This window comes from Dreissena polymorpha, chromosome 5, assembly GCF_020536995.1.
Source record: "Dreissena polymorpha isolate Duluth1 chromosome 5, UMN_Dpol_1.0, whole genome shotgun sequence".
Classification (NCBI taxonomy): Eukaryota; Metazoa; Mollusca; class Bivalvia; order Myida; family Dreissenidae; genus Dreissena; species Dreissena polymorpha.
The window spans coordinates 23,540,341-23,554,922 of NC_068359.1; the positions used below are offsets into that span (position 1 = coordinate 23,540,341).

The 14,582-nt window shown below is 33.0% G+C and overlaps 1 protein-coding gene across 8 annotated transcripts in view; it reads right to left on the minus strand.

Moving 5' to 3' along the window:
* Positions 1-38: 38 nt before the first annotated feature.
* LOC127881000 (sex peptide receptor-like) overlaps positions 39-14,582 on the minus strand; it is a 69,250-nt gene continuing 54,706 nt past the window's right edge. For 4 of the 8 annotated variants that reach the window (XM_052428570.1, XM_052428568.1, XM_052428567.1 and 1 more), the window contains exon 2: positions 39-2,410. In XM_052428570.1, the coding sequence (XP_052284530.1) occupies positions 869-2,380 (1,512 nt within the window). In that variant the 5' untranslated portion in view covers positions 2,381-2,410 and the 3' untranslated portion in view covers positions 39-868. Of the gene's footprint in view, positions 2,411-3,268; positions 3,329-3,550; positions 3,773-3,939; positions 4,293-14,582 lie in introns of those variants that run through there. The other 4 variants (XM_052428564.1, XM_052428566.1, XM_052428565.1 and 1 more) reach the window with 4 other exon arrangements.

Consider the following 14,582-nt stretch of genomic DNA (forward strand, 5'->3'; position numbering starts at 1 on the left):
AACACAACTGAAAATTAAAAACAACAACAACGACAACAAAAATGTAAATGGTTTTATTAATTGATATAATGACTATAATGAATACATTAAAGCTATAAATATATTATATAGTATCATAATTATAAAAATGTAGTATATATCCCTATGATTTGTTTTAGCTCACTAATTGTTCTTGTGTTAACACTTTTAACTGTAGGGTATATACAATAGATGTATTTTATATTTAAATATGACGTGGGAAATGTAAAACAAGACAAAATACGAACAACATTAATCCTAACAATCCAAACGACAATCATATGCTGTGTGGTGTTCATTTGTAAGAATTTGGTGTACCGAAGAACATAATCGTTTTTATAAGAAGCACTTCATTAAACGTGTTTAAACGCGTAGCGTTTTCATTATATGTTTGGATTATTAATTTTACATACATTACAGTTAAGTTATCACATTAAACATGCGTAATACATTATAAAGCTGATACATTTATGAATTGCTTAGAAACGTTTGCCAATATATTTCGCATTAAACGTCACAATTTAGGCATATCTTTTGCGTGTGCATGTTAAATAAAAAATAAGATCGTATATTGTTATCTATAGTAAGTTTGATTATTTAACTATGCTAAAGTTGCACAAAACACATCCTTTGTATCTTTGCCAACTTTCCACAGAAAGAACCTTACCATGATAGTCAAACTTTACTTAGCGGAATTCCGTCCATTCAATCTTTACTTTACGACTTACAGACAATGCAAACTTTACTTTACGCCATTAAGAAATTTAGCATTATTTGCAATAGTTATGTATAAACGTCAACGATTTAGCATATACATGTATATGTACTCATTTAATGTTGTCAGTGACTGTCAATAGAATTGCTGCCGTTCGTTAGTTTTGTCTCCGTATTGTCTACGCTGTCGTTTGCGAAATTTGATGCTCCTTTTTGCCAAGGGTTTTATGGTCCATCGAACGTGGGCGAGTCGCTGACATTGATACCAAACTTGATTCCGCTGTTGTTCTGCTGTTGGGGGTGAAGGCACCGACCATCTGTATTGGTCGCCCATGACCCGTCGAATCGGATACGTGACTGTTCGTTTCAGTCCTGAGCGAAATCGCTTGTTCAGAAATGTGTAGATGTAGAAATTGGAATGAAAGGAGACGATCAAAGCTAATTCGTAAGCCGCATGAATTGCCCGGTTTGTTTCCAAATGATATGGTCTATCTGTGTGTTTATAAATTGCGGACATCATCAGAAATACTCCGTAAGGAAGTTCAGGTATCAGAACGACGATTAAGATTGAAATGACGATTTTCGTTATTCGGTTGTTTTCTGAATCTCGTCGAGCAACTTGTTCTCGGCTGCCACCGACACATTTGGTCTTTCGAAGTTCAATGATGAACAGAATGGTAAAGATAGAAAGAAGAGCAATAAGAATAAAGTGGCGAATGAAGAGAACGGCCCACAGGTACACACAATCTGTTTTGCATTCGTCTATTGCCCATTGACAGAGACCAAATTCAGAAGCCTTTTCCTTGAAGACGTGATAAATATAAATCAACGGAGATACAATGAAGATGCAAACACATGTTATGACGACTGTTCTATTTGTAAAGATCTTTCCTGCTAAGAAAGGGTATGCAACAGAAACGAAACGTTGAATACCAAGAAACAGCGTCAAGAATATTGAACACGTGTGAAATAACTTTGAAAAGAAGAACTTCGACAGCATAAACCATGTACATAAGCTTTTCGACAATTTATATGCGTCCATTGCCTTAATATCTATTGACCCGTTAGCCATATATGCGTACTCTTCGTAATTATTGCCAGCTGAAATTTCGGTTTCATTTGTAAATCCATCAGAATACTGTTCAGAATCAGTTGCTTCTTCAAAGTTCTGATATACCATTATATAGGTTGGTAGTGTTACCAATCCAGTAAGTGTGTCGGCTATTGCAATCGCTGCAAGAATCATGTTGGTGGGGTTACGCATTTTCTTGCGTAACAGCACCATGATCACTAGGCCGTTGACGAGGGCCGTTATGATGACCAAGATCTCCCAAATATACAGATAAATCGGTATCTCAAAGGCAAATGCTCCGTACATGTAGTACTCATAAATTTGTTGTTCAGAGTGTGAAATGTTATTGGAATCGTTAGCGAACATTCCACTTCCGATTTTACCAAAATTCGTGTTATCTGAAGATCCTTCTGGATCATTGTAATCAGCCGAGGCAGTGGGAAATAATGCAGTCGAAATCTCCAACAAATGTGAAGACATCGTCATAACCAATGAGGCAGATGTTTTCAATGACGACGAACCGTTCTCTGTAGGTGAAAACATTTGTGACGTATTCCATAGCGCCCGGGTCGTCATTTTAACGCTGGATCGAACTCCTCACAGAACCTGGATAAAAACGTAATCGATGTTATTTTATCCAAATACTTTTTAATACTGGTTTATTTTTTAAAGAAAATAAGATGTACAGGAAAGGAATAAGTGGTATGCAAAATAGTTTGGAGGACATAGACACAATTCTAAATGTATTTCATTTTGAGAGATAAATATTGTCGTGTCGGTAACGTTAGCAAGCATAAGCATTATATAACGACGGTATAACTTTATACATAATTAATATGAGGCATGCGCATCTTGATACATTATCTCAATTGGCAGAGCAAGAACAATTAAACAATAAGTATGTAGGAAGTTATACCGTAGTTTTTTAAATACTAAGGCTTTCTTTCTTTCGATACCGACACTACGATTTTTATCTCTTACAATAACATTCGTTTTAAACTACACACAATTTGCGATGATTGCACCTATTAACATTCGTCTTTAATATTTTTTTCCCCATTCTTGTTCAGTTTTAAATTTTGTACAAAATCACAATTACTTCTACCAAAAGTACACATCAAATAAATTTCAAATAATTATTAAATCTTTGCTGTAATGAACGCTACAAGAAAAATCTATTGTAAGCTTAGTATGCGATTTTCAGGTTTAATAAACGTCTTTCTTGTGTTACAAGAATTTCAGTTTGTACTGTGTCAAAAGAACAAACCTATTTTTAAACGCTTCAAGCGTAGTTTTATATATTTATTTAAGTGTTGTCATTAAATTGTCCATAGCCATATAACAATAAATAACACATATGCTAATATGATTGCTTTGATGTTGAAATATTATAGGAATATAAAATTACACTTGAATAACGTAAGCTTGCTGCTATAATTTATTGTAAAAATAAATGCAACCAACCAGTGTAAAATATTCCGCCTGTCATGTCACTTACATCCCCGTCGACTTGACAGCTTGCCTCTGCAGCATATCAATTAAAGGCTTATATTGTTAGCTTCCTGAATTTTTAATATGACAACTGAGTCATGTAATACGCGGTAGTACTTCTGTTAGTGCCCTGATTGGTTGCATTTTACGTCATGAATATAAATATGGAAATGCGTGTTGAGTTAAAACAAACAAAATAACAACAACAAATTACTCAGAGACAGATGACATATGTTGGAATACGTAAACACTTACATACAATAAGACGATGTCATGACGCACTTCTGATTACTAGAAGGTTTTATCGTCATTCGGTCACAAGAGTCAAATTTGCGACCTAGTTTTAGTTTTTTTTTCTTTAAAGTTTATTTCAAACGCATCCAATAGTTGAACGGCTGCTGAGCTTGTGTACACAAACACTCGTAGGTAAAGTCTTTACTTAAGTTGTATTTTATTGAACAATATAGGTCGAATATGCTATAAAGGTAAATGTTACAAAATTAAAATTGATTTTGGAGGATTATCTTAAATATTTTTCTAAGGACGAGCATCGAAAAATAAATCTTTCCGCGAAAACAAAGTTTGTGTGCTAAAAAATATCAACAGCCAAATATTCCATATTAGTCAGCTTATTTATTATATACCTGCTTTATGTTCCAAAAAAATACAAGTTGTTTCAAATAACAACGGTAAAATACAACTGCACAGAAATAATTCTCGTATTATGCTACTCGCTAGTTTTCCAATTCCGTATTACAAAACTAGCCTTTTAATGAGTCACTTAGAATGCAGAAAATTATAAGAGCATTCTTGGTTAATTATGAGCGCTTAAACTCATTTTTTTTATTTAAATGATTCAAAGTTGTATATCATAAAAGGAATGTTACGCAAGTCAATTGTTACAAGTGTTTGTATCAGTCTCGTGGCTTGCGCTATTTCGTATCACACTCGAGGCTCCGCTTTTCGTGAGATACGTTATCACACAAGCCACTTGACTGATACAAGCACATGGAACAATTGACTAGAGTAATATTCCGTGTGTATATTTTGTCTTGATTAACATACCAGAAGAGCCCATTAACCAAAGCATACTTTTGAACATTAAACAGTGTAGGACTATCCGTATACTAAGTTAGTATTTTCAACCAGTATCATAAAAAAGTTTGAATTAAAAATGAAATATCTATGGTTACGATAATAGCAAGTCTTACGTTCTGTTTTTTTTTTTAGGGATGGGAATCGTATCCGAAATCGGTATCCGGATAACCGTATCCGCTATCCGAATATATCCGGATATCCGTATTCTTTTGTAAGCAAACTAAAATAGGCTGTTACCATCATCACAACACTGTGAATACGTTTATTTGCACTGTTTACAGAATTACAAACAATATAACGCATTTATATGATTTCTTTATTTCACATATTTTATTTATAAGAACAATATCAAAGTCGCAAAGTACGTAATTTCTTTAAAAAAAAACACTTCGTAAAACTAAAACAAAAGTATACTACGATCAATACATTCTACAAACATTGAATACAGTTAGTTTAATTTCATTTGTATTCTCTTAGATGCACTGACCTAAAATTTTTGTTCATGAAAATAATTGCATCAAGTAAGTCGCTATTTAGTCTGTTCCTTAGCATGGTTAGTACCAAGCCGGTCGTCGAGAACACTATGACGTACCATGGGGATCTAAAGTCATGAATTCTTCCTCAGGAAGATATAAATCTTCCTAAGGAAGAATTTAATCTTCCTTATGAAGATTTATATCTTCCTTAGTAACAATTAAATCTTCATACGGAAGAATTCGTGACGTATGACCCTTTAACCGCGTCATCTTAATTCTTCCTATAAATTTTGAATTCTTCCTTAGGAAGATTCAATTGTTCCTACAAATGTAATAGCCGATCAGAGTTCTGCTAAAAATAACAACCAATCAAAATACGCGTTACATTTTACGCGCGTTATTATATCTTCCTATGAATTTTGAATTCTTCCTAAGAAAGATTTAATTTTTCGTGATTACCTGTACCGTCAGAAATCGATATGTATATAATTATGGACTGTGGACTAGAAACATAAATATGCTGACAAAGCTGTACAAATATGCTTACGATAGTTCGTGAGTACGAGAAGTATCAAAGTAATCATGTTATAAAATCAAACCTACTCCATCGCATGATCGTATCTTTTGCAAGATTTCTAGACCATTATTGTGTTTACTTACGAAAATTCGGCAAACGTCGAATTCGATGATGAAATGATAGATGAACGGAAAAAGTTCAGTCCATCAATTGTGTAATAAGTATATTAACCAAATGGAAATACTGAACAGACAGACAGGATAACAATCTTTATGCGAATACCACAGGGGTATTTGATGATGAACAGTAATTCAAAGCGTTTGGATTTGAACCCTTTAAGGGAACTTTCAACGTAGGAATATTATGTATTAATATATTCAGGAGAAAAATGTAGGTTTCCATTCCAAAATTGTGTTATAGACTGACGCCCGTGATATTAATTATATCGATGTAATAATAAAATATTAAAATTTGCAGGGAACGTTTTGCATTCAGTATTGTGTCATATGTATTTTTCGTTTTGTAATTACTTAATTACACTTATTACAATTGTGTGTTATAAAATGGTTCTTAAAATGTTTATTATATCGATTTAAAGTTCAAATGGTTCAAATGGAAGCGAGAATTTTGCGTTAAGTTGTTTTATTTTTACATGTCGTTTTATTTATTCCATGGGTCTGAAGAGTATTGAGTCGCCTTATCCAGTATATTTCTCGGAGTTTTCGTGTTTCGTCTGACCATTTTTCATTAGCTTCAATACAGAACAGACAGATCAGAACAAATATTTTATTCATTTAAGCATATCGTGATTAATACAAAACATTCATACATGCGTGAAAAAATACCGTAAATAAAGATAATAATAAATCACTCGTGAGAGTGTTGTGTGTTTATGTGCACACTGAATTGAGCATTCATACTCAACTATATATATAAGCAAAAACCATAATCATTACATAATACACTGAAAATGTCAGCAAAAATTGGCGTCAACAGAAAAAAACACGGTATATTTATTTCATATCAGACGGTAAATAAATAACCATTATAAATGTTTAGTTAAACACAAATAAAATCATTTCTTTTTTTAAAGCATGTTATACAGTAAATTGCTAAATTCCGAAGGGTACCTTTACTATTACTATTTAAGAGTTTCGAAAATGTATGCATACTTGGTCTTATTGAATAGTATTTAGATCTTTCTTCTAAATAAAACGGACATCTAAGTAAAAAGTGATATTCGTCTTCTTAATCATTAATATTACATAAAGTACAAATTCTTTCATTTCTGATAATGTTATAATGTCTACAGTTTCAATTAACAGGTTATGTGACGATAGACGTATTAAAGCAATCATGTTTCTATGTTTTTTATTGTCAATGACATCTAAATACACAGATCTTTCAAATACAGGTTTAAGTACCTTATAAAAAAGTAATGAAGTGGATGAATCAACATTAACTCTCCACTCAGATACATACTGATCTCTGAGTATAGTCTTTAACAAAGGAATACAACTTTCAATTATAACTGACTCAGAAAACAACCATACATCTGTAAATCCTGTTTGGTTTAAAATTTTGCGAACTTTAAAGGACCAATTAACAGTGTTATTTTGTGTTTCAATTTCTAATCTTTGCATATTAATGACCGTTGTAAGGATACAATTTCCTTGTTTCTTTTGATGAAGTTTAAAAAAAATATTTAACAATTCGTAGGTATCTACCAATATATAAAGGAAATCGACCAAGTTCGGCATAGAGTGACATTGAATTTGTTGATAGTTTTACATTTAACAGTATTTTACAGAACTTTCTGTGAATACGTTCAATATTAGTTGCCGCAATAAATCCCCATACTTCGCAATTATAATTAAGGATTGATAATACATATGAATCAAACAGCTTTAACATAACATTTATTGGCACTTCCATATCTTTTGTAATACAAAAAAGTGAATTCATAGCTCTTGTAGCTTTACCATAAAGTGTATTAGTGGCAGGTATAAATGAGCCCCCCACTTGACATAACAGTACCAAGGTAGTTAAAATTGCTAACTATTTCAATAACGTTTTCTTTGTAGGTCCATTTGTAGTTTTTGCTTAGCGCGCCCCCTTTTCGAAAGACCATTATTATTGTTTTTTCAATATTAACAGTTAAATTCCATTTATTACAATATAATTCTAGATTGTTCAACGATTCTTGGAGTCCTTCTTTAGTTTCTGAGAAAATGACAGCAGCATCCGCAAATAGGAGGAGATAAATAGACAATTGATCTAACGTTATTCCTGCATTTATTCCGTTTTGCAAATTAAATTCTATATCATTAACAAATAGAGAAAACATTATCGGCGAAGTTATTTCTCCTTGTAATAGTCCGACATTACTACTAAAAAGGTCCAAAAGTGATCCCATGTGTTAAACTAAAAGTTTGACCTCACTATACATAGAGCGGATTAGTGAAATTAACTTGCCGTCGATTCCCAATAAAATCATTTTATGCCATAGCTGTCCGCGATTTATAAGGTCGTAGGCCTTCCGGTAATCGACATAACAGCAGAAAAGTTTGTTTTTACTATGTATTTGTTTTTCTATCAAATGATTTAGAATGAAAATTGCATCAACGGTACTGCAATTTGTTTTAAATCCGAACTGCGCGTCTGTAGGAATGTCATGTGTTTCTGCCCAAGATTTTAAGCGTTCGTTAATCACACTTGTAAATAGTTTCGCAAAACAGCTTAACAACGTAATGCCTCTATAGTTATTTGGATCGGAGCTACTACCCCGTTTATGTAACGGAATAATAACTCCCGTTTACCAGCTCTTTGGAAATTGTTTCGTATCCAAGATATAATTAAATAATATTTCCAATGGTTTGACTATAATATGCACTGTTTCTTTGAAGTATTCATAAATAATTTATCGTTTGAGGCTGCCTTATTATTATTTTAACGCCTTGTAGCTTAAATTTTTTCTTCTTGGGAAATGGGTTTGTCAAGGTCAGGCTAAGAGCTGATCGGATTTTCTATGTTATCAAACTGCCGTAAATAAGTGTCACTTTCGTCGTTGTTTACGTTAACGTCAGCCTCAGAAGCTAACGTATTGAAATACTCATAGAATTCTTGCAGCGAAATATTATCCGCTTTCGGTGATAGCCGTATTTTGTTTAAATAATTTCCAAGAATTCGCGAGGTTTTTTGCGACTCATGTTATTTAATTTCGCCCCCTGTTCTATGTTAAACTTAGATTTTATTTTCCGACATAAATATTTATATTCTTTCCTTGCTGCCAGCATGGTTGTTCGTGTATGCATATTCTTATTTAAATTATATTGGTAAATTGTTAGAGTATACTCTGTCCGATTTCGTCTGCATTCTTCGTTAAACCAGCGTTGTTTATTCGTGTCAGCAGAAGCGAATCTACTTTGATTGTTAAAATCATTATTATTAATTACACGTTTAAAATATTTTTCACCTCGTTTACTTAGAAAATCAGTGAACTCCGAGACTAATAATTCCGGATCGCATCGCGAGTGAATACCTGACTGTAAATTGTGTTCTAGTTCTTGAGCACCGTTTAATATGTCGTGCACGAAATTATTCCTGTACTCGGATTTCCATTTAACGTATACGCGCTGATTATTTTTACAGTTAGAAACCGGATTATTCGTGCTCAGAGCAAATGTCACTGGGGCATGATTGAAAAATTCCGTGAAATCGTGCACTTTAAAATCGGTTAAATCGTGAAAGTTTTTGACTGATGTTAACAAATAGTCTACTGTACTTTCCCCATTATGAGTAAAACAAGTTAATTTGCCAACTCCTGTATCTTGAATTAGCCTACCGTTTACAATTCTTATATTGGTTGATTTACATACGTCTAACAAATAATCGCCAAATCTATTTGCACCAAGGTCACAGGCTGCCTTCTGAAGTGGAGTATCTATTTCAAATAAATCAAAGTCACCTAATACAGCACAGGACGATATTATCAAACGTGTGATGATGTTCGCTAAAATGTGCTCAACCAAGTAACATAGCGTATTTGGCGATGGTTTTTATCAAGATAAACATGTTATTGAAATACGATTTCAAAGTGATAACTTTCAAGTTATAAATATTAGTCAGTTATATTGTATAACGATACCAAGGATATATGTAAATGTTTGACCATTCATATACATATGAGCGTCGCTCTGTGAAAATGGGGTTTAATGCATGTGCGTAAAGTGTCGTCTCAGATTTGCATGTGCAGTCCGCACAGTTTTATGTGTTTTATGTTTTATTTATCAAATACTTGCATTTTTAACTCTTTTTTTTACACAGACGGGTATTATTACTATTGATCTTTTTACGCTACATAAACGGATGAAACTTGACTAGAAATATAACAAAACCAATTTTGAATAGAAAGATATTTTTTTATTTCTCTATGTCTTTATTATTTATCCAACAGACTGCATGTGTGTGTAAATATTTTATATATGTGAATGAACTGGTTAGAAAAAAACAACTTGAAAAGGATTAACAATCATCAAGATAATCGTCATATAAATTGATATCATTGCGAACTGGACGAGACGATGTCGATACTGTACCTCGCCTCGAGTTTGTAAAGCACCTATTAATGATTGATTAGGTAACAATAAAATTTCATCTGAAATTCACCACAGGCACAAAAATATTTACTTCGGGGGTATCTCACCTCTAAAGGTCCCTTTCGTAAAGTTTAACAATTCCCGGAGTTATTGTCTGAATATCAAACCAGTAGTTAGTTGATTGTTGATATATATTTAGTGTGGGCATTTATTGATAACATCTCAATATGAACTTTCAAGCGCGATAATGCTTTTCATCTTCAAATGTCATCACATAATATTAGTCATTTACGTCGAGGCAACATTATATGAATTGCACGCAACCTCAATTACGCGCATTATATTGTACATAATTGATGTTTGTTATACGATTAGATCTCTGTGATATTTGACATAGAGATAAGTGATACAAATTAACAATTGAGGAATTGGACTTTTCCGCTTTCAACACATTACCACATTCTGTAATGAAACGTAAAATTCTTTTAAATATCACTTATGGTATAAACGGCATACACATTTGATAAAAAAAAACGTTCAAAACAATGGTGATGTGAACACTATATGATCGCTATGGAACGTTTAATTATTGCCATAAACTACTTCACAACCATTCAAACACATGCCTTAATGTATGTTGCATTATTGCTGATCGTAAATGCAAAACACTTTACACTTTAAAGCTGCACTTTATATCTTCCTAAGGAAGAATTCATGACGTTAGATCCTCATGGTACGTCATAGAACACCTGCTCTGACGGAATCGATGTTGCCGGAACTGCCAGAATACTTCGGGCGACAGTTTGGGAAATCGCGATTCGTATACAACTTTTAAACAGATAAATATTGATTGACGAATTGAAAAACTTTTATTTGATTAGGACAGTGAATTTTTTTCCATACTGTCGATTGAAGCCAAGTAGCCGATTGGTGCCAATTATCGGGAAGTAAGGACCATAAAACAAAACACTGAGGCGCAAGCTGGCAATAATGCAACTCGGCCATAATAACCAAGGTGATCTCAAACTGGACAGACAGACAGACAGACAGACAGACAGATAGTTTATTCAGACTTATACAGCTGTACATCGTTTTCAACTCAAATAAACAAATTGTTTTCTGTCACGTGAATACGTGTAATAACATGACATTATGTATCATAAAAGTCAATAAAATACAAATACAAATAAACACAAGACTATTGCCAAGCAATATATGTCCCGATTTTTTTTTCAGAATTTTTGACGTAGGAACAAAATGAAATGACGTGCATAATGTCCATATTGCCATCTAACCTTTTCTAAGTCCGAACTGCGCATCCGAAAAAAAAGTGTTTTCATTGCAAAAAGTTTCAATGCGCTTGTTTAAAATCGTGGTTAATAATTTTGAGAAGCAACTTACTAAGGTAATCCCTCTATAATTATTAACATCATTAGCAGCACCTTTTTATGTAAAGTGATTATAACCCCTTCTGTACATTTATCGGGAAAGAAGCCCGATACAAATATATACCGTTAAACACATCGCGCAAATGCTCAGACAAAATATCACTACATTCAAGAAAATATTCATTCAACATACAATCACTACCGGATGACTTATTTCGCTTTAAATGTTTAATCGGATTGCGAACTTCCTCAACAGATATAGGTACGTCAAGTTCTGGGAATGCAGAGTTTTCTTAATTAAAATCATTATTTAAACAAAAGTCTTCTGCTTCGTTATTAGAAAAATCAGACATATTGCTACTGAGGCTTTCAAAAAAAGATGTACATTCTTCTAACGATATTTTATTGTTTACAGCCTTATTTTTTATTTGAAAAATCGCCAAAATTCTCTTGGTTTTTGTTTTCTTAGATTTTCAATCTCAATATTTTTTTGCCTATAACAACAGGCCTTTTTCTTTTTTACTGTGTCAAAAGAACAAACCTATTTTTAAACGCTTCAAGCGTAGTTTTAGATATTTATTTAAGTGTTGTCATAAAATTGTCCATAGCCACATAACAATAAATAACACATATGCTAATATAATTGCTTTTATGTTGAAATATTATAGAAATATAGAATTACATTTGAATAACGTAAGCTTGCTGCTATAATTTATTGTAAATGGGGATAGAGAGTGCAAAAGAGACATTCAAAATACACAGAGCGCATAGAATAGGTAAGTACAGTCAACACAAGACACGGCCTATTGTCGCAAAATTCGCCTATTTTCCAGATAGGGAACGTGTAAGACAAAGTTACAAAAAGCTTGAACGACCATATGGTGTCAGTCAGCATTATCCACCGGAAATGATGGAAACCCGGAAGCGCCTTATACCCATTTTGCTCGAGGCCCGGAAACAACAAAAATCGGCTTACATCGTTGGTGACAAAGTGTACATAAACAGGACACTTTACCAGGAGCCATCGCAACCAAGGAATCGCTAGGACGGGAGCGATAGTGTCGTACGATGCATCGCATGGAACATCGAAGGGCTAACACAGCAAAAAAAAAGGCCAATAGAGACTTCAGTAAATACTTAAAACCAGTTTGACATTATATTCCTAAGTGAAACATGGACTAATAAAATCAGTGACATTGACTAACAAGGTTATAAATTATTTCACTCGTACAGAAAATACCAAAATCGACGTGCGAAACGTAGCAGTGGAGGAATTTTAGTTTATATCAAAAATAATACTGTTAAGGGCGTTAAGCTAGTTAAAATGATCACGATTATTTACTATGTATTAAGTTAGATAAGACGTTTTTCCAGAATGCAGAAGATATTATATTGTATTTACCTACTATTGCACCAGAAAATTCACCTATTCACGATATGGTCAATACAGATGCATTTTTCCAATTAGAAAACGATATATGTAATTTTCAAAACAAAGGAATAGTATTAGCTTGTGGTGATTTTAATGCAAGGGTAGGGCAGAAATCGGACTTTGTACGCTATGATCGACATGTATCTCAATCAACAGATGACGAAATTTATATTTACATTCCTCGGGTATCTAATGATAATAGAACTAACGCATTTGGCGACAGATTACTGGAGTTATGCAAAGCTCGTGATTTACGAATATGTTACGGTCGAATAGGGAACGATGCGAGTGTTGGTAAATTCACGTGTTTAACGCATAATGGCGAAAGCGTTGTTGATTATTTGTTAGCAAGCTACAATTATTTTGACCATATATGGAATTTCTGCGTTCAAGATTTTACCGAATTTTCAAATCACGCACCACTAACATTTGATTTAAAAACAAATACAAAAATATCTGCTCATAATATAAACGCTGAAAGTTATTAAGTTTAATGGGATAATACTTATAGTGATGAGTTTTTAAGGGATATAACTACATGAGTTAACCGGTTATGCCAGGACCTTTATCAATGCAAAGAAAATAACTTAGATACGGATGAAATGGTTGACCGATTCACAGTGTATTTAAATAATAACGGAAATAAATATTTTAAGAAGGCTAAACAACGGCATAAATACTCACAGTTTTCAAACACAAGTAATAAATGGTTTGATATTGTAGGTAAACAAAAACTAAATATATATGTTGAGAAGTTAAACAGGTACAACTTGTATAAAGATGGTCATACTAGATATGATATGCTTACAGCGAAAAAAAAATTATAAGTATCAGTGCAGACAATCTAAGCGAAATTTTAACAGGAATCAATATCTTAAAATGAATGAAATGCGATTAAAAAAGCCAAAAGAATTTTGGAAACTTTTAAAAAAGAAATCATTTAATAATGCGGGTGATAATATTGACATAGATGCCTTTTTTAAACATTTTAAAAATTTATCTTCTTTAATTAGAAGTGATGATGAAGAAGATATTATCGAATACGTAACACGTCACAATACAGATAACATGACGTCAGGGACATTTGAAGAGTTGGATATTTTATTTACAAAGGAAGAAATACGAAAGGCAATACAATTATTGGGAATAAATAAATCTCATTCAATTGATAATATTATATACGAATAATTTAAGGCGGGAAAGGATGTGCTTGATACACCACTGGAAATATTATTTAATCATATTCTTGAAAATGAGTGATTTCCCAAATCTTGGTCAAAGGGAGTAATTAGTAATTATACCTATTTTCAAAAAAGGAGATTCATTCGACCCTAACAACTATCGAGGCATAACGTTAGTGAGCTGTTTCGCCAAACTGTTCACAGTCGTAATAAATGAACGGCTTTAAAAATGGGCTAATGTAAATGATACGCTCACAGACGCTCAGTTTGGATTCAAAACCAATTGTAGCACTGTGGATGCTATTTTCCTACTAAAGGCTTTTATAGATAAACAACTCAGTACTAAAACGAAACTATACTGTTGCTATATCGACCTTATGAAATGTTATGATTCAATATATCGAAACGGACTATGGTACAAGCTTATTAAGAGCGGAATAAACGGTAGATTGTTAAAAATTATTCGGTCTATGTATGATGAAGTGAAATTATGTGCAAGACATATGGGGACGTTGTCGGATTTCTTTAATTGCGAAGTTGGATTATTGCAAGGGGAGACAATCTTACCTATACTATTTTCTCTTTTCGCTAACGACA